The sequence below is a fragment of the Chrysochloris asiatica genome, unplaced genomic scaffold, assembly GCF_000296735.1.
Source record: "Chrysochloris asiatica unplaced genomic scaffold, ChrAsi1.0 scaffold00032, whole genome shotgun sequence".
In the NCBI taxonomy this organism is placed as follows: domain Eukaryota; kingdom Metazoa; phylum Chordata; class Mammalia; order Afrosoricida; family Chrysochloridae; genus Chrysochloris; species Chrysochloris asiatica.
In genome coordinates this window covers 17,504,154-17,524,661 of record NW_006408550.1, presented here as the reverse complement: position 1 = coordinate 17,524,661, position 20,508 = coordinate 17,504,154, and the positions used below count along the sequence as shown (strand labels likewise).

Sequence of the window (20,508 nt, the reverse complement as noted above, 5' to 3'; positions counted from 1 at the left end):
TTTTAAGGTTTTTATTGTGGATTGAGTGAAAGTTTACAGGTCAAATCATCAGTTTTACATTAAACAAATCATATACCTTGTTTCATTACAATGATTAAAATCCCCTCCATGTACCGTCAGTTAACAGTATTTCGCCCTATTCACTTTAGCATTTTTTTTCTTTAACACTCAGGCATATATAATAATTTACACCACCAAAGGGCACATTCTGCAAGTCTGCCGCCTGATTGCCAGCTCTCAGTCCTTCTCTTTCCATGAATCTAGAGTCCTCAGTTGCTCCCTCTCTCCATGTCCCCATCTCTGCTTCCATCTCTGGTGTTGCTACTTTTCTGGAGAGGGTTTCGCATTCCGCTTGTGCTCTTCTCCCTTGATGGTACTAAGGTCCTTTATTTCTGGACTATAAAATTAACTACTCCTCTGTTTTTGTTAACAAAACTTCTACCTTTACAATTGTGACAGTCGCAATTAGTCATGATAACAGTTATTCACTATTGAATCATAAGAATCTTATCCCCATCTCTTTTCATCAGACCCATCTAGACAAGATGAGAACTATTCAGTGGGGACTCTTTCTTCCCCCACATACTATTAAACTAAACTCCCCCTTGAAACCTTGTCAGCCAGTCTCTTTGTGCCTTTATTGCTCCCTCACTTTAGGTAGCCAATGTCTAAGTTGCCCATCACTATCTGTAGCATTGATACTTGATGTGAAGACTTCTTCCTTCTCTGTTGGTATTTAGAGTTACTACCTCCATGGTAGTGTAGTGGTTACGAATTGGGCTGTTAATCTCATGGTCAGCAGTTCGAAACTACCAGCTGTTCTTCAGGAGAAAGATGAGGCTTTCTGCTCCCATAAAGCTTTACAGCCTCAGAAACCCTGTACAGGGCCGCTATGAGTTGGAACCAACTCCACGGCACATAACAACAATAACCTCCATGAGTATAAGTCAAGTTCATCAAACTGTAGCTATTTACCTGCATTTCCTTTATCAAAAATTGTTTTGTTCTTTTTATAAAAAAATCTTCCTCTAGTCGAGTTCTGATTATCAAGCCACTGAGGCTAGGTCAAGTGGTACTGTCAACAACTTTGGCTGTTCTTGTGTGCCTCCTCTTACTCCATACCAGCTAGATGCTTCACTCTCAGTTCTAGCCCTCTGTGTCTATGTCCTTGTCCATGGGCTCAGGTGTCCCCAGGTCTCACCACACTTTGGACCAACCAGCCCTTCCTCTTCTCTCTCACATCTCCAGGTCAATGGGAGTCTATGGACCGTGATTGAACTCAGCCCATTTCTTCATTGTTGCCTTTCCCCTTCTTTCACTCACCAGTAGACCAATGTGGTCATCAGCAAGCTTGCATGCCTGCTCATATGCTCCCTCTGAGTTTCAGTCTTAGAGGGGGTTGTAATGTATTTTAAGTGAGTTAGTAGGGATGTGTGGTGAGTTCAAGAGAGATAAGTGCTGATCATAGGAAAAGAGATAGTGACTCTGCACAACAAACCATGGATTTGGGTCCATGCATTGACAACTACATGGAATGGGGCAGCTCCCTCCCCCCACAACAGGTGGCCTGGCCTTCCAGAGGCAAGTGGGGCACAAAAGCCCTCAGAACTGGTTGTTGTTATTGTTGTTAAGTACCATCAAATTGGTTCCAACTCATAGTGACCCTGTTTAGGGTGTTCAAGGAGCAGCTGGTGAATTTGAACTGTTAACCTTGTAATTCAAACTGACTTTGTGGTCCAGTGTTTATCCCACACACCATACCAGGACTGGTAGAGGGAAGGAAACTCCCAGGAAAGAGAAGGGAGGTGGGCAAACTGATTCCTATGCAATGTGCTTTTGTAGCAATGTGGAGAGTCTGTGTCCAGAGCTCCGAGCAGACCAGCAGTCTGGAACACTTGTAACACAAGGTTATAGCTAATCTAGAGCTGGAAAATGTTGAATGTAGTTATGGGGTTTATAAAGCCGGCAGATTCTAATTGGTAAAAATCTACTTATTTGGACTAGTTTAAAAATAATTGGATGTGCAAACATTTAAGATTAGCTCGAGTGGGCTTTTTGGACAAGCAAACCCAACGTGTTATGAAGAAATAACCTGGGTTTTTCAGTCCATAGAAGCCATCTTTGGCTCATTTATGTATCCAAATCTACCACTTATACATAAAAAATGAATCAAGCCAAATAAAAAATGTGACATGCAAGCAAATGAACTCCTGTTTATTTGGCACAGGTATTTTGAAAATAGCAATCCCAGTTCTTAGGTTTGATGATGTAGACTTAGCAATAAAAATCACAATTTTGGCATGTACGATGGCTCGGGAGCATTTTGACTGTATTTTTTGCTGATATCCTTTTGATCTTCTTTCAGGGTCGAGGAGGCTGTCATCCTGACTTACTTTCCGGTAGTACATCCCGTTATGATTGCTGTGTGCTGTTTCCTGATCATTGTGGGGATGTTAGGATATTGTGGAACGGTGAAAAGAAATCTGTTGCTTCTTGCATGGGTACGGTGCTTATATTTTCATATAATTGTTGTTAAGATGATCAACCAGTGATGTGTTATTTTATTTTTCAGCTAGCTCACACAATATGTGGGTAGAGGGACTATGATCCAAAAAATCCTGCTGACATCGAGTTGATTGTGGTTCATAGCAACTCCATAGGGCAGAGTAGAATTGCTCCGTAGGCTTTCTAAGGCTCTATACTTTGTGGGGTGGTGCTGCGGGTTAATGCGCTGGACTGCAAAGTCGGTTTGAACCTCAAGAGCAGCATTACAAGCTCACTAGTTGCTCCTCAGAAAACCTACACAGGATCACTAAGAGTCAGAACCGACTCAGTGGCACTTAACAACAGCAACATTATAGTCCCCATGGATGCCCTAGTAGCACAGTGGTTAAGTGCTCAGCTGCTAAATGAAAGATCAGCAGTTCAAACCCACCATTGATTCCGTGGAAGAAAGATGTAGTAGTCTGCTTCCACAGTGATTGTTGCTGATTTTGCTAAGTGCCGTTGAGTCAGTTCTGACTCATAGTGACCCCGTATAGGGTTTCTGAGGAGCAGCTGGTGAGCTTGAACCGCTGACCTTGTGGTTCAAACTGACTTTGCAGTACAGTGTGTTAACCTGCATGATAGCAGTAGGCTAATCAGGGTAACTGTTCACCATTCGGTGACAAGAGAAGCCTTTTTTCCATGAGAGATGATTTCAATAAGGAGCTCTGGTAGCATAGTGGTTACAAGTCTGTCTGTTCACTTCAAGGTCAGCAGTCCAAAATTACCAACTGTGCTATGGGAGGAACATGAGGCTTTCTACTCCCATGAAGATTTTCAGCCTCAGAAACCCTATGTAGGGTCACTATGAGTCAGAACTGACTCCACATCATGTAACCACCGCCACCACCATTTCCTGTATGGAGACTGTGAAGTATGGAAATGAGTGTGCTTTTTAATGATTTGGCTGGGGAGTCCTGGTATGGTGCTGCGGGTTAATGAGCTGGACTGCAGCCATTTGAACTGCAAGATCAGTGATTTAAGCTCACCAGCTGCCTCTTGGAAACCTTATACAGGGTCGCTATGGGTCGGAACCGACTCGATGGCACTTAACAGCAACAACAACATGTTAAAATTATTGCAACTCAAAAAGACCATCAGTACTAGAATTAGAAGACACAATGGAACAAGGTTTCCTTTTTCAAAACTAAAAACCCACTATACAAGTATAGATGCATGTAGAAATCCACTTGGTGGATTTCTATGCAGCAGACATAGATTCTAACCCTAGAATGCCTTTATACAGTTTAGTGGCTATAAGTAAGTAGTTCCTATACCATATATACTTTTATATTCTAAAACAGACTGTTACTTCTGAAATTCCCTTTGACACCTACATTCTGATTCTAAAATCTTTGATTAGACTTTTGGTTCAAAACTTAACAAGTTTTTTAGCATTGCAAATTTGAGTCAACTGGAAAGAAAGTTTATATATAGATTTTTAGAAAAGTGTGATTGTGTAGTAGATAAACTGCATGCTATTGTAGTGTTGTTGTTGTTCTTAAGAGCCATCAAATCGGTTCAGACTCATAGCAGTCCTATATAGGGTTTCCAAGAAGTGGCTGTTGAGTTTGAACCGCCGACCTTGTGATTCAAACCCACCTTGCGGTCCAGTGCTTTATGCCACAGCACCACCCCAGGTAGTGAGGCCAACGTTATTGCAGATACATTGTTGTGAGTTGTGAAGTCAATCGTAACACGCAGAGATTTCCAGGGTTTCCTAGGCTATATTATTGAGGAGTCCTGGCATGGAGCTGTAGGATAAGCACTCAAACCCAAGATTGGTTTGAACTGCAGCGTTGGCAGTTCAAACTCACCAGCTGCTTTTCAAAAACCCTATACAGGGTCATTATGAGTTGGAGCAGATTCAATGGCATTTGACAATGAATGACAACAACAACAACAGTGTTTATGGGAGCAGTGTGCCAGATCTTTTTCCTTAAAGTACCTGTGGGCTGAAACCACCAACCTTTTGGTTAGCAGCCAAGCACTTAACCATTGTGCCACCAGGATTCCTTTGTTGACAATAAGATCCCCTTAAAAGAAATTCTGTAAGTTTACTCCTAACTTGTTCTTCACCCTGGCTACAAGTTATTTTCATATAGAAACTTAAAAAAAAAAAAGAAAGGAAGGTGGATATGCAGATTTAGGAACCATTACTCGGCTCTAGTTGGAACCGACTCCATGGCACATAACCACCACCACCACTCGGCTCTAGACCTTGACAATAAAGTGAATATCATAATACAGCAATAAAGTGAGTCATCTAATTTTTTTTGATTTTCTAGTGTATATAAAAGTATGTTTACACTATACTGTGGTGTCCTGGTGTGGCACTGTAGGATAAGCACTGGACTGCTAGGTCAGCGGTTAAAACTCACCAGCTGCTCCTTGGAAACCGTATACAGGGTTGCTGTGAGTCGGAACCAACTTAATGACAGTTAACAACAACATTATATATGTGTGTGTGTCTACATCGAGAGAGAGAGATGTGTAGGAGTCCTGGTGTGGTGCTGTGGGATAATGCACTGGACCGCAAGGTCGTTTGAATTGCAGGGTTAGTGGTTCAATCTTACTGGCTGCTCTCGAAAACTCTATATAGGGTCATTATGAAGTTTGAAGTTGGAGCTTACTGGATGGCATATATATATACACACACATACTTACATACATATATATACACATATATGAGTCCTGGTGTTCTGCTAAGAGTTAATGTGCTGTAAAGCTGGTTGGAACCGCAAAGTTGGTGGTTGAAGCTCACCAGCCCCTCCTTGGAAATGCTATACAGGGTTGCTATAAATTTTGTATCTTTATAATTTCTGCTTTTTCCTAAGTGCTCATAGATTTATCTCATGTTATATAAGACCTTTTACATATTATCTTTCATTTTAAACTTAACAGCAGTCCTCTGAGGTGGTGGTGGTGGTGGTGGTAATATGCCATGGAGTCGGTTCTGACTCATAGTAACCCGGTATAGGGTTTCTGAGGCTATAAATCTTTATGGGAACAGAAAGCCTCATATTTATCCTATGGGAATGGCTGGTAGTTTCAAACTGCTGACCTTGAGGTTAGCAGCCCAACTTATAACCACTAAGCTACCAGAGCTCCTTGTCCTCTGAGCTAGTTAATTATAAATGAAGTTCAGAGCGATTCAGTCATGGTCCAGAGTCACTCAACAATTGTGGTAGAGGTTGGATTCAGAGCTAAGTATTTCTGAGAGCCTAGCCCATGCTCTAGGCCCTTTACTGACATTGCTAATGGACTCCCCACAAACTTTGTAATCAAGTGTATTGCCCTTATTATACATGTCTTGCTTTTATAATCTGCCCAAAGGAGCAGACTCTGAAGAACTTGATCATGTGGACCAATCACCTGGCCCATTGCTTTAATAAATGGATATTAAATTGAATGATGTTGTTGTTATGTGCCATGGAGTCGGTTCTGACTCATAGCAACACTGTACAGGGTTTCCAAGGCTGTAACTCTTTACGGGAGCAGAAAGCCTCTTCTTTCTCCTGCGGAAGAGCTGATCGTTTTGAACTGCTGACCCTGAGGTTAGCAGCTCAATTTGTAATCACTACGCTACCAGAGCTCCTTATTTATTATTAAATTGAATAGTGGCTGGGAAATTGGAACAGTGAGAGGACAGGTTTAATAGTATATCATCTTGAGGCTCCTGCCTGTAGGTCATTGACGAGAATGGGATTGTAAAGCAGGAGTCTGGCTGTGAGGTGGATCTGGGCTCACTGGTTTAGACTTGCTGAGACTTGTTAGACTTGTTAAAGTGGGAAAAACAAGTGCTAAAGGCAGAGGCAACTCACATGGTATTCCCTTTGTGCCTTTTTTGTTTTGTTTTATCCTGATTTTTAAAAAAGAGAATATTTAAGAAGTTCTTTAATTTTAGATGTAAATATTAAACAGGCAGAATTCGTCCACTGTAACTTGTCCATTTCCCTGCATTCAAAGTCTTGCTTCACTTTTAAGACTGGTAAAGATTGGGGTGAGGCAGTGCTATTTATTTATTTATAAGACATCCAGTATCTCTGAAAACCTCCACATCTCAAAAATGACTTTAAAAATTGAAAAAAACCAAAAAAACTTGCAGTTGTGTTGTGGTGATGTACAAACAGGATTCAAAAGGCTGCTAGTCATCAGACTGGGGAAAAAAATGAGAAGGCTTCCAACCAGATCATCTGAAAAATCTCCCCTCACTTCCCAAAAATTTCCCTGTGAGCTAAGAGGCCACCTTTTGGAAAACAGAAAACATTTCTGTGAACTTACATAATAAATTTGACCTGTTTATTGAATTATGAATGCAAATTATTTGAACATTCTGATTTAGAATTTTCAATTAAAATAAGGAAATCCAATTACAGTTGCCTTTCAGATAGATGAGAAATAATGTTTAATGTGTTTTTTGCTGTTAAGTGCCATCAAGTCGGTTCTGACTCATAGTGACCCTGTAGAGATTATTTGAAGGGCGGCTGGTGGGTTTGAGCTGCTGACCTTGTGGACCTGCGGTTAGCAGTCCAGTGTTTACTGTACTATATCAGGACTCCAGCATACCCCATACAATGTTTAGGCGATACTTACGCTAAAACATTATTGTTATGTATCTGAAATGCACATTTAATTGGGCATCCGATATTTTTATTTGCTATATTTGGCAACCCTGCTCTATTTGTATTTGTTCTTAATAAATGTGAAACTTGCATAGAACAAAAACTTTCTATACTTCTTTGAGGAGATGAAAGAATTGGATTCAAATTTTATTGGAGAAAGGAGTCGAGATGAGAAGGCAAATCGACCGAAATATGCCATGAGTTTCAAGGTGATTTCAATAGCAGAAACTCCTTTTCTCGTTAAAAGAGAAATTGAAGCTAAATGGAAATTGGTTTTAGGCCTTAGATGGGTACTTCCAAAGGCTTTTAGCTGTAGACTAAATGAAATTCATTTGTTATTGCAATTCTACCTTGCTATTAACATAGGCATTAGGAGAGTGGTTCTAGCTCAGGGGGAATGTAAACAGATTGAACAGACATGTTTACACTGTCGACAGCAGCTGAATGTCATCATCGGGAGATCATCATTTGTCAGAGTGGGATGCTGATGTATGCTCAACTGCTGGCAAGCTACAGTAGGCAAGCACTGGTTGGAAATTCAGTTGGGAGCACCTGTACGTGCTGTAGATAAGCATGCTATAAAGGGCTAGCTTTTTTTTTTTCAGCTTTGTTACTCCAGATTTTTTGCGTATGCCTCTTGGTTGTGTGGTAGCACAGTATTTAAGCTTTCAGCTGCTAACTGGAAAGTCTGTATTTTGAATCCACCAGCCCAGCCGCTCTGTGGGAGAAAGATATGGCGGCCGGCTGCTTCCATAAGGATGGCGGCCTTGGAAACCCATGGGGCAGGTCTAGTCTGTCCTGTAGGTGCACTGTGAGTCAGAATTGACTCACTGACAATGGATTTGTTTGTTTTATTTTAATTGATTATGTGGAAGAGTTTTTAAAGATTTTTTGTAAAATATTGAACCAGATCTGAAATTATACTCTTAATGGAAATCAAGATGTTTAATGGCCATGAAGTTGTTTCTTATCCTTAATTTCTTGATGTTTAAAATCACAATGTAAAACTGGAGTATCTTTAAATAGTAACTAATTTTCTACAGGATCTTTGCTGAATCCTCTCTTATGTGGCAAAGCATTTTATAATTATATAGATAGTCATAAGTCATTAAGTGAAAATTAAACTACTAAGTTTGACATCTTTGCTTATTTTATGTTTATTTTTTTGGTTGATAGCCTAGCGACTTAATTTCTACATTATGATCTGTCATATCACTTACTGCGTGTTCAGCATCTGCCCAGCATTTTACTTTTTGTTTTCTCAGAAAATACTCAAAGCAACCACATGTGCTTAGACGGATTTTACAGATGAGGAAAAGTAACATACCCAAGGCTATACAGCTGGTAGTTTTTGAGGGTTCAAGTATAGTCTTTGCTTAGTGTTTTTGCTTGTTATCCTTCACCACACTATTAAAATACATTGAACTGATTACTAGCATTAGTTTTGTATGACTTAAATATGTTTCATTTATAAAACCACCACATTCACTTTGTCATTCCACTTTTAAAAAAAACAACAAACTTTTTGTATTCTCATTAAATAAGGAACTTAAAAGAATATATTTCATTTTCATTCTTTCCTAGGAATTTTGTGGGTCATTATTCTGTCAAAGAATCTAGCACAATTTCCTTCTTTATTTTCTTCCTTCCTGAGTTCCCCCACATCCCTTTCTTTTGTTTTTTTCCTTCTTGAACATCTACTGAGTACCTAGTCTGTGACAGACACTTGAGATACACAGTTGAAAGGGGAGAAGAGAAAAAAAGAACAAAGCAAAATATAATACTACCATTATAAATAAATTGCTGTGTGAATACAGAATAGAGATTGGCGACTTCCAGGGGATTCATAGGAAGGAGACGCTTCATTTAAAGCAAATATTGAAAATGCATGAGAGTTTCAAGTGGCGAAGGGGGAAGTGAAGGGCATTTAGAATAATGTGAAGAAAGAGTACAAAGACAGGTGTGAGGGAATGGCAAGTTAGGCAGACTTAGTTTAAGGTCTCTGTGGTACCAGGTGCTTGATGAGAAGAGGAGGAAGTAGTTCCAACTGTGAAGGACTTTGTGGGAAAAAGTCTGATGTTATCCCTTGGGCTGTAGAGATCCAAGGATTCCAGGTAGTATCACGGTTCCATGCTTAACTACTAACCAGTGGCTCCTCAGGAGAAAAGATCTGGTGATCTGCTCCTATAAAGACTGTTGTTAAGTGCCCTTGAGTCGATTCTGATTCATAGCAACCCTATATAGGGTTTCTGAGGAGCTGCTGGTGGGTTTGAATTGCTGCCCTTGAGGTTCCGGCTGAACTTGCAGTCTAGTGCATTAACCTGCAGTGCCACACCAGGAGTCCCCTGTAAAGATTATAGCCTAGGAAACCATATGGATTGTTGTCCTTAGGGACAGTTGAGTACATTCTGATCATAGTGACCTTATGTATAATGGTACAAAATATTGCCCAGTTCTGTGCCATCCTCCCAGTCTTTGCTATGCTTGAGATCCTTGTTGCTGCCACTGTATCAGTCCATCTTGTTGAGGATCTTTATCTTTTTTATGGACCCTTTATCAAGGACTGCTGATGTTGCAGTGGATTAACCAAGGGGCCGCTAACCACAAGGTTGGCTCTTCAAACCCAACAGCCCCACTCCACAGGAGAAAGATGAGGCTGTCTGTTCTTTTTTTCTGAAGATTTATTTTCTGAAACCCTATGGAGCAGTTTAGTCTGAACATGCTATGTAGGGTCCATGGTATGTATGTTGTTAGGTGCCATCGAGTCAGTACCGACCCATAGTGAACTTCTGCATAGCAGAATGAAACACTGCCTGATCCTGGGCCAAGCTCACTACAGTTGCCACGCTTGAGTCCATCGATGCTGCCACTTGGCCAATCCATCTTGTTAGGGGTCTTCCTCTATTTCTCTGATCCTCCACCTTACCAAACGTGATATCCTTCTCCAGCAACTGGTCCTACCTGACAATACGTCTGAAGTATGAGAGTTGAAATTTGGCCATCCTGGGCTCCAAGGAGCACTCTGGCTGCATTTCTTACAACACAGATTTGTTGGATCTATGGGCAGCCCATGGCACTTTCAATATTCTCCTTCAACACCATAACTCAAAAGCATCAATTCTTCTACGGTCTTCCATATTCACTGTCCAGCTTTTGCATGCATATGAGATTATTGAAAATACCATGGCTTGGTTCATGCGCACCTTAGTCTTCAAGCTGACAACTTTGTTCTTCCACACTTTAAAAAGGTCTTGTGCAGCACATTTGTCTAATGCAATACATCGTTTAATTTGATTGTTGCTTCCGTGAGTGTTGATAGTTGATCCAAGAAGAATGAAGTCCTTGACAACTTCATTCTGCTACAAATTCCCCTAGCTATAAGCCTTCCAAGCTTCTAAATATTCCTTTATATGTGGTTCAGAGTTCTAGCACCATCCCCTGAGCCTGCTTGGTCCGGCATTCTGTGTTGTTGCTGACGGAGCTCCTCACTGCTCGTCTACCTGATCCACCATCTTGTAATTCAATGGTATATATAGGGTTGCTCTGTTTACATAGTGGGTTTCGGGTTGGCTTGCTAACCACAAGGTCAGCAGTTCAAATTTACCAACTGCTTCATTGGAGAAAGATGAGGCTTTCTGCTCCCATAAAGATTTACAGCCTTGGAGACCTTACACAGGGTCACTAGGAGTTGGCCAATAATAAATTGGAATCAGTGACAATATGTGGGCTATTTTACCAATGATGATATCCTTCTCTAGGGATTGTTCCCTTCTGATCACATGTTCAAAGTAGTGAGATGTAGTCATGCCCACCTAGCTTCTCTGTCATACAGGGTTGCTATGAACTGGAATTTAAAGTATAGACAACCACAACATAGAAAACCAATGGATACTTTTAATGTGGGATGAAATGTTAATGAAGGCACTGATAGCCCAAATAGTTGTTACCTTGTCATTTTAGCAAGCCCCGGTAGGGTTCGAGTTAAGACTTTGGCAACTGAGAAAACGGCACTGAATTTAGTAGTCTTTGCTGAGGTAGAATTATGTATGCATAAAAACACATGATAACGATGTTTCCATTCTTTCACATCAGGAAATTGAATATTTTTCTACATGTATAAAATATCCTTTCAATGAATACATTTTATTTTGATGTGTTAAAAGAACTCTTTAAAAGCTAGAGTTTTAAAACTTAGTGACTAAACGCATAAAATCTCAAACACAGGAAATAGAGTATGATTTCAGTGATTCAGATGCACAACTCGTATTTCAGTGCACTAGAGTCCACTGTAGAGTCCACTCTGTTTCTTAATAATGTTGGTTTGACTGCTTCTACCAACATCATCAGAAAGCATGTGAACAGATACGTCTTTAAAAGCCCAGGTCACGTGCCATACCTGTCAGACTCTAAATATGCCTCTCCGGAAGAGTGAAGGTGTCTCCCTTAGCTGACAGGCAACAAGTTGTATTTCCAAATGGAGAGATCCTGAGCATGGAAAAAAATATATAGCAGCTATATAGGAACCTGCCAAGAGTATTTTCTTTGCCCTGTGATAAATTTTCCCCCGTTTGCCTCTTCTCTTACAGAAACGTTCTTTGTGAAGACAAAATGCGCTCTCTGCATTCAAATAAAGTTATATTGTTTTTTTTTGTTTTGTTTTTTTAAAGTATGTGCTGTATTGGAGCCTGTGTCTCAAGACAATCATGTGATATTTGTGGCCTTGAAGAAGTTAGGTCTTTGTGATGATTTTTGTGTATGCTCATTGGACCTCTGTGCTTATTTTAGTGATGGCACAATAGTTAAGTATTGTTTCTAAACCGCAATGTTGGTGGTTCAACCCCACCAGCCACTCCATACAGGAGAAAAATATGGGAATCTGCTTTTATAAAGATTATAGCCTTGGAATGCCTATGGTTCTATTCTGCCCGATAGGGTTAATATGAGTAAGAATTGACTCAACAGCATCTAGTTTTGTTTTGTCTTTTTGGCTGTGATTTTATTTTCTCATCAGCTTCCATGGTGTCTGTCCACTGATTTCCTTTGAGAAACATAAACCAGTAGACACTTATTGGAAGTGATACAGCTGACTAAATTACTCAGAAGATAGTAGCCTTAATTGTATAAAAAGTTAAAGCAAGAGAAGAACAAATAGCACATTTTGAAGATGACAGAATTAGACATTTAAGCCAACTAGGAAAGTGCTGTTGTTGTTTGGTGTTGTCAGATTGGTCCCAACTCATAGTGACCTTATGCACAGCGGAACTAAATACTGCCCAGTGCTGCATCATCCTCACAGTGACTGCTACATTTGAGCTCATGACTGCAGCTACTGAGTCAATCTATCTCATTGGGGGTCTGCCCCTTTTTCACTGATCAAGCATGATGTCATTCTCCAGGGATTGATCCTTTCTGATAACATATGTGAGAGGAAGTGTCACCCGTCTCTTTTCTAAGCAGCATTCTGGTGTATTTCTTCTAGAAGGACAAATTTGTTCAGTATCTTGGCAGTCCACAGTATGTATTCAATATTCCTCACCAGCACCATAGCTCAAATGCATTGCTCTTTTGTTTTTCTAGTTTCACATGCATATGAAGTGATTGAAAATACCATGATTTGGGTCAGGTTCACCTTAGGCCTCAAGGTGACTTCCTTGCTTTTTAGCCCTTTATGAGAGGTATCCAGTGAAGTTGATGACTAAATGCATTTTGATTCAAAGAAAATCAAGTTTTTTTCATTAAATTTCATAAATTTAGAAAACTTACTTTTTCAGACTTGTGACCCATTTATCTTTCCTTCTTTCAGACAAAGGGTGATAATTGAACCCAGTTTTATCTCAGATTAAAATGAATCTTCGCAGCTCCAATGACAGGAACACAAATTCAAATTTTATTTAAGATAGAAACACTGTAGTTGTGTTACTTAATGTTTTTGTTAAGTAATAAATTTGAATAAAAAAATAAGTGGTTACTCTTGAATTCCTTTGACTATCATGATGTGGCGCTGTGGATTAATGTGCTGGATTATAAAGTAGGTTTGAGCTGCAAGATCGGTGATTCAAGCTCACTAGTTGCTCCTTGGAAACCCTATGCAGGGTCACTATGAGTTGTAATTGACTCAATGGCACTTAACAACAACAACAACAACAACAACATCATATTATAGTTTTAAAACTTTACAATTGGGAAATTACAGATTTCTTCAAAATCATTACAATTATATAAGCATTTTAGAAACATTGTCTTTAAGAGATACAAATTTCATTAGGTAATATTTGCCAATGTAAAATTTTTTCTTAAATAGAATATATTAATTGTTTCAGGGTCTCTTTTGTGAAACAGGCATTTAAAATATTTAAAGAGTCTTAGTTCTGAGTAGGAATTGTACAACTGAATTGAAGGCATGGACTGATAATTTTAGCAAGACAATTAGAGGCTTGCCTTTTTAAATGAAAATAGTTTAGTTTTGAGATTTCTGTTCTTCACTTACTGTCATGGTTAGAGTCAAAAGACCAGGTCGTGTGGGAAAACATACACTAAGCAAAAATGGAGGATGACCACATCATTACATAAGTGTTGAATCAGGTTGTTATAAACTGCCAAGTGATGTCATTACATATAACTGCCAAGCCACTGACAATCATGGACCAGCGAAGTTGATATGTAACCTTAACCATGACAACCTGGCACATCAGAGTTCTTTACTGCCAGACATGTTACAGCACAAATTAGGACAGTGAAGTTTTTACCATTGTTCCAAATGGGAAATGGCATAAGGAGACAGTTGATAAGTGAGGAATAGTCATATAATATACTTATTAAAAATTCTGAGGTAGCCTTTTGTTACTGAAAACACTTAATAATGGGACATGAGACAGTGTTCTTTAAGCTGAGACTTGATGGGATAAGGGAATGGATGGGTGAGTGGTGAATGAGGTATAGGATACAGCAAAGGGGTATGAAAGGCCCTTGCTGGGGATAGGAAATAGGATTGGGAGCTTTGGTGAAGTGGGACAACAATGTAAAGATATGAAGGGCTAATGGCGGGAGTGATAGTAGTAACACTGGGAAGTTCAAGGTATACTTGAAGAAAGGCACATGAATGTCAGCGGGTGGCTATGTACCAGGTATAAGCAGGTGTATTTGGAGAATGGCACATGAATGTCAGTGGGTGGCTATGTCCCAGGTATAACAAGGCTGAGGTGATTGTGTGAGCTGGGGCAGAATTGGAAAGGGTGTTCAGTTCAGTGTTCTCCTCTGCAATTTGAAATTTTGTCAGCCAAAGAGTAACAGGATCTAATGTCTCTGGCTACATAACCCTGGTGGCAGCATCTGTTCTTGGTGGCTTCTGGGCATTTGGCTTATTTACCAGGAGAAAATGATTACCTGGCCCTGCCACTTTGGGTCAAAAGGGGCTTCACATTTAGAAAACGCTTTTTAATGATGCAGAAGAGGCAATTTTATAGACAGTGTGCCTTATTGATAAAGGTATCCTGTTGAGAAGGCCATCAGACAGTTAAGATTTTTTTCCTTGTTGTTGTTGGGTGCCATGGAGTCAGTTCTGACTCTGAGTGACTCTATGCACAGCAGAAGGAAATTCTTCCTGGTCCTGCGTCATCATCACTAGTTTTGACCACAAGCTGCATATAATAATTATGACTATGTAGTCTGGATGTCTTAAATTCAGATTGGATAGCAAACAGTCAGAAGTCTAAACTAGGCTCTGCAAAACCAGGAAACAAACCAGGAGCAAGGATTGTTGACGGATTAAAACAGTAGTTCTTTGGAAAGTTGCAGCAATTTTCTAGCCTTAGCAGGGAGGGGGTTTAGCCCACAAAAACAATAAATGGCTGTTACCAGAGGACTGTGGAGAATTGCTTACATTGTTTGAGAGCAAACTACCAGCATATTAGAAGCCCAGTTACCTGCAGATAATGGACGTGCTCTTTTCAGATTATCACCATCTGTTTATAAAAGCAGGTCTTCAATGGTCTCTATTTGTCAACATTGTTATAATCCAAATATTTGTTGTAACATACGTGCATTAAGAAAATTGTTCTGTAATTCCTGCTATGTAATTCAAGTTGGTCTTTCTATCAATTAGAAAGATCTGATGTTTTAGCAATTGGGTGAAAATTGAAGGTTTTATCATTATTCACAAATTGTTTTCTTTCCCTGAAACTTGAGCATGCTTATGACTCAGGTGATAATCTATTTAAAAAAAAAATAGTGAAGAAAATATACTTTGAGGTTACAAAAATATATTTTTGCTTGACTAACAAAACACATAAGAAACATCTCTCCATTTTAAACAAATATTAGTATATGTGGGTTTATAAGATTTAAAGGAAACATTTTCCTTCAATACTTTTAACAACTAGAGTTTGTGGCTTTTTTGGAGCATATAGAAAAACAAATTTAAAAGTACGTATCTTATATCTGAAAATAAAGTTTAAATCAGAGAACATGATATAGAAGAAGATACGAATTTGTTTCATAACTTTCACAGGATATGACAGTGGCCATTGACGTGGTTCCAACTCACAAAGACCCTAGAGGACAGAATAGAATTGCCCCATAGGGTTTCCAAGTCTGTAATCTTCGCAGAAACAGATGGCCACATCTTTCTTGCGAAGGTTGGTGGTTTTGAACTGCCGACCATTTGGATAGTAGATGAGTTCTAACCACTGCACCACTAGGGATCCAGCAGAGTTAGAGATTTAAGAAATTGTTGGCAGATTGTTGTTGTGACTGTGTGCTGGGGAGCCAGTTCCTGCCCTTGCAATCCCGTGTAGGATTTCTCAGGCTTTAACTCTTTGTGGGAGCAGACAGCCTTCATCTTTCTCCTGCAGAGCAGCTGGTGGGCTTGAACTGCGGAGTTTGTCGCACTCAATCCAATGTTTATCCTGCAAAGCCATCACGTTCCTGTTGGCAGATAGCCAAATAAAAGTTCTCCCTCTGCCTCATCAAACATCATTATTTTAAGTGCTTACTTTCTTAACTTGTTGCCTCGTTGGGAAGCTGTTGTCATGAATGATGCTCCTCTGTGCTTCGGAGGGGTCTGGACATTGGGTTGGTGGTAGAACTGTTACATATTCCACTTCTCAACTAAAGGGTTGGTGATTTGAACCCAACCAATGACTCTAAGGGAGAAAGATCGGCAGTCTGTTCCCCAAAAGATTATAGCCTAAAACCCCTATGCTGTAATTCTAGTCCGTCCCTGAGGGCTATTAATGACTGGAAGTAGATGCCAGAGCCCCTAACAACAGCACCAACAACTAAGCCAGGATCAGGGTTAGAGTCTAACATTATTTTGAAAGCATTGTTTCAGATTTTGGCAAGGCACCTTCCTACATGTCCCTTCATTCCTGGGTTTGTTTGGGAGGTGAGGGAAGCCGTATCCCATTCTAAAGAATGACCGAACAATATGCAGAGGCACGTCTTCGGAGACCAGTATTGTTAGGTGCCTTTGAATCACTTCCAACTCATAGCAACCGTATATGTTGTTGTTGTTGTTAAGTGCTGTCAAGTCGGTTCTGATCCATAGCTACCCCGTATAGGGTTTTTGAGGAACAGCTGGTGGGCTTGAACTGCCAACCTTGCAGTTCAAATGGTTGTACAGTCTGGCGCTTTAACCCACAGTGCCACACCAGGACTCCAGCAGCCATATATAAACTGAACAAAACACTCCCCAGCCCTGCGCCTTCCTCACAAGTGTTGGTATGTTTGCCCCAGTTGAATTTTGAGTGCCTTCCAGCCTTAGGAGCTCACCTTTTGGCACTATATCAGACAAACCAGTAACACCCTTTAAATCTTTTGGGATCTGACTGCACATTCAGACTTGAGTTGCTGACTTAGCCTACAAAGCAACAGCAACTGTATACACGGTGACCCTTCTCATGTATCCAGCTATTTACTGCCTTCCCCTTAAAGCTTTACATCTCAGGACATAGATCATTGACCTGGGAGCTAGTAACCCCCAGCTAGGCTCTTGATCCTGGCATAACACTTTTCTCTGTCTAGTAATTTAAATAACACAGGAAGTAAAAGCTTACTAATTTGAAATCTAACAACCTCTTTAATAATTAGCTAAGCAGTGACCAGTGTAAATACAGTTAAAAAGGGGCATATTTAAGCTAATGTATAATTCTTCTGTGTTTACTCAAATATAATCCTAAACAAAGTTTAACATTGTTATTGTTCGTTGCCATTGAATTAACTCCAACCCATGCGACCATCTGTATAACAGAATGAAATGTGGCCTGGCTTTGCACCGTATTTGTGATTGTGGCCATTCTGACCATGTTGTTGTTAAGTGCTGTGGAGTTCTCCATGTTGTTGTTAAGTGCTGTGGAGTTGATTCCAACTCATAGACACTCTGTATAGGGTTTCCAAGGTGCAGCTGGTGAGTTTGATACCCTGACCTTGTGGTTCAAACAGACCTTGAGGTCAAGTGCCTATCCTGCGTTGCCAACTAGAACTTCATTGTGTCAGTTGTTATTAAGTGCCATTGAGTTGGGTTCCTCATAGTGACCCTGTATAAGGTTTCCGAGGAGAGAGGAGCGACTGGTGAGATTGAACCTCTGACCTTGCATTTCAAACTGACCTTGCAGTCTAGCGCATTAACCTACAGCTCCACAATGTTGTTGTTAAGTGCCATAGAGTTGGTTCTGAAACATAGTGACCTTGTATAGGATTTCTGGAGAAAGAGAAACATCTGGTGAATTTTAACCACCCAACTTGTGGCTGAAAGTGACCTTGTAATCTGGGCAAAACCATTATTTCCTTACATTAGTTTGAATTTCCACATTACTTAGGAGTTATAAGACTACTTCTTTATCATAGTTCTCCCTTCTTGCTAATTAGAGAGACCTCATTTCAATTAAATTTCTTAAAAAGAAAGGCTCCTTTTGTTATTGTTAAGTGCCTTTCCCAGTTGATTCTGACTTTTAGGATCCCCGTATAAGGTTTCCTAGGAGAGGCTGGTGGGTGTCAACCTTAGGGTTCAAACTGACCTTGTGGTCCAGTGCCTTTCTTGGAAAACAATTGTAGACAGATACTGAATATGAAAAATTAGTAAGTGATTGGCCTTCAAAAAAGTAGCCAGCCTGTGTCTGCTATTACTTCCTTGTGAGCGCTCTATGTGTGTGTTAAGCAGCAGATACTCTGTGTGTTAGTATTTTAGTCCCAGTGAATTCTTAACAGAATGTCAGCTGTTCCATTATCTTGTACAAATATTTGGCACTGGAATTCTCTTATTTACTAACTGTAAGTAATATAATATTTTTAAACCTCCAACCACTGGGAAAGGAAAAATAAACATCTGACATAGAGCTCCTTAGCACTGAAAGCTTGCAGAGTTTCGTCTTTGACGGGGTAGAGACTGGGGTTTATCATTTATCATTTAGTGAGCACAGGCCTTTCATCAAACCCTTTGTTTATTAGAAGTGTTGGTTGTGCAGTATGTAGTTAGGAGTCAGAGGCACCCAGTTTTTGAAATATGAAAATGTCCAGTGAAGTGTGTTTTATTTTGAATGAGTTTTTTTTTTTAGAGGAAGGTGAATCCAAGGTTGTACTAATTTTCCAGGAAATCTGTCTTCTGGTTTCAAATTATGTTGAATGCTGTTTACAAAAAATAATGATCTGAGTTTTTAATGATAAATTAAGAGAGAAGCAGGTTAGAATAACTTTTATAGTGTTTAGAATTTTTACCTATATCACCGTGAAATGTATTCATACTGAGGGTGTTTTATGATTTGAGGTGAGTTGTCTATACTCCTGTACGAAGAAACTTAAGCAAAACTGTTAGAAGAAAACATGAAAATTTTGATTTACCATACAGATTATTTTCCAACTGGCATTTATAGGAAAACAGTATAAAAATGATTACCTTTGTGATGAGCTGGATGTAGGTTTTGTTTCCTTGAGATGGTATATCTCAGAGTCTTCCTTTCACAATAAGGTAGATAAAATAAGAGTATAAAACTTCACATCTGTAGGATATATTTTCTCTAAAAATGCTCCTAGTAATTGTAAGTCTGTTTTCTACTTTTCTCCAATGAGTACCAGGTTTAATACTGCAAAGAGTAGGGTTTCAATTAGTTGATTTTTTCAGGGCAGATGTACTTTATTGTTTTCATTAGATTCATGAAAATTAGAAATTAGAATCTAAAAAGAATCTGTTTCTCAAAAACGAAAAGTATTTGAAATATTTTATATGAATGTAAATATTACAGTCTTAGACATTTTGTTAATATCAATTATTAACAGGAGAGATGTAAATAAAAATTGCTTTTAGTTATTTATTATTGGTGCCATTATAAATACTCAATGAAATGGATCTCTAAGTACTCACTGGCAGCATGGCACCCTACTTAATTACACAAGTTATAAAATGTGAATAAGAACAAATATTAATTTTACTCCTAAAAAGAAGATGATCTGACTGCTTATATATGTTAGAAATGTACACAGGGAAGATGGAATTGTTTTCTGTTATAACTTGTCAAGGATTTTAACAAAGCATTTAAAGTAACATCTGTGCCTTAAGTTGCAAGAGCAGATAGAAAAGTTTTTTGCAATCCTTAAAATTTTGATATTTTGGTAATTCACTTTTTTTTTTTTTCTTTAACTGAAACTCAGGTTAGTAAGATTAAAGAAGGGAGTATTATCCCTCTTCAGTCAGGAGCCCTGAAGGTGTAGTGGATTGGCACGGGGCTGCTAACCAAAAAGTCAGTGGTTTGAGTCCACCAGTCACTCCATGGCCAAAAATGTGGCAGTCTGCTTCCATAAAGATTTACTGTGTGCAGTTCTCTGCACTTTAGGATTGCTATGAGTTGGAATCTGTTTGAATGGCAGTGCGTTTGGTTTTGGATTTGGCTTCCTCTCTAGTTAAAGACAAGAAGGGTTGTGTATATGCATGAAGGAACATGTATATTCTGTGGCCACAGAAGTTGGATAATGATGGCCCATGAGGTATTGCTGACAACAACAGTTGTTGATAAGTACTGCGGAGTCAGTTCCGACTCATAGCGAACCTGTACAGGGTTTCCAAGGCTTTACGGGAGCAAAAAACCTCATCTTTCTCCTGCGGAACAGCTGGTAGTTTCGAACTGCTGACCTTGAGGTTAGTTAGCCCAATTTGTAACCAGTACGCTACCAGAGCAGCAACAATATTGCATGGAGCTCTGGTAGTGTAGTGTTTACAAGTCGGGCTGCTAATTTCACGGTCAGCAGTTTGAAACTAGCAGCTATCTGTGGGAGAAAGAGGAGGCATTCTGCTCCTGTAAAGATTTATACCCTTAGAAACCCTATATAGGGTCGCTAAGAGTTGGAATCGACT

At 39.5% G+C, this 20,508-nt stretch overlaps 1 protein-coding gene across 1 annotated transcript in view; it reads left to right on the top strand.

Moving 5' to 3' along the window:
* The window catches only part of TSPAN12 (tetraspanin 12), an 88,428-nt gene that overhangs the window by 20,539 nt on the left and 47,381 nt on the right, over positions 1–20,508 (top strand). Inside the window, exon 4 of the mRNA XM_006859319.1 lies at positions 2,366–2,501. Within this exon, the coding sequence (XP_006859381.1) occupies positions 2,366–2,501 (136 nt within the window). The remainder of the gene's footprint in view (positions 1–2,365; positions 2,502–20,508) is intronic.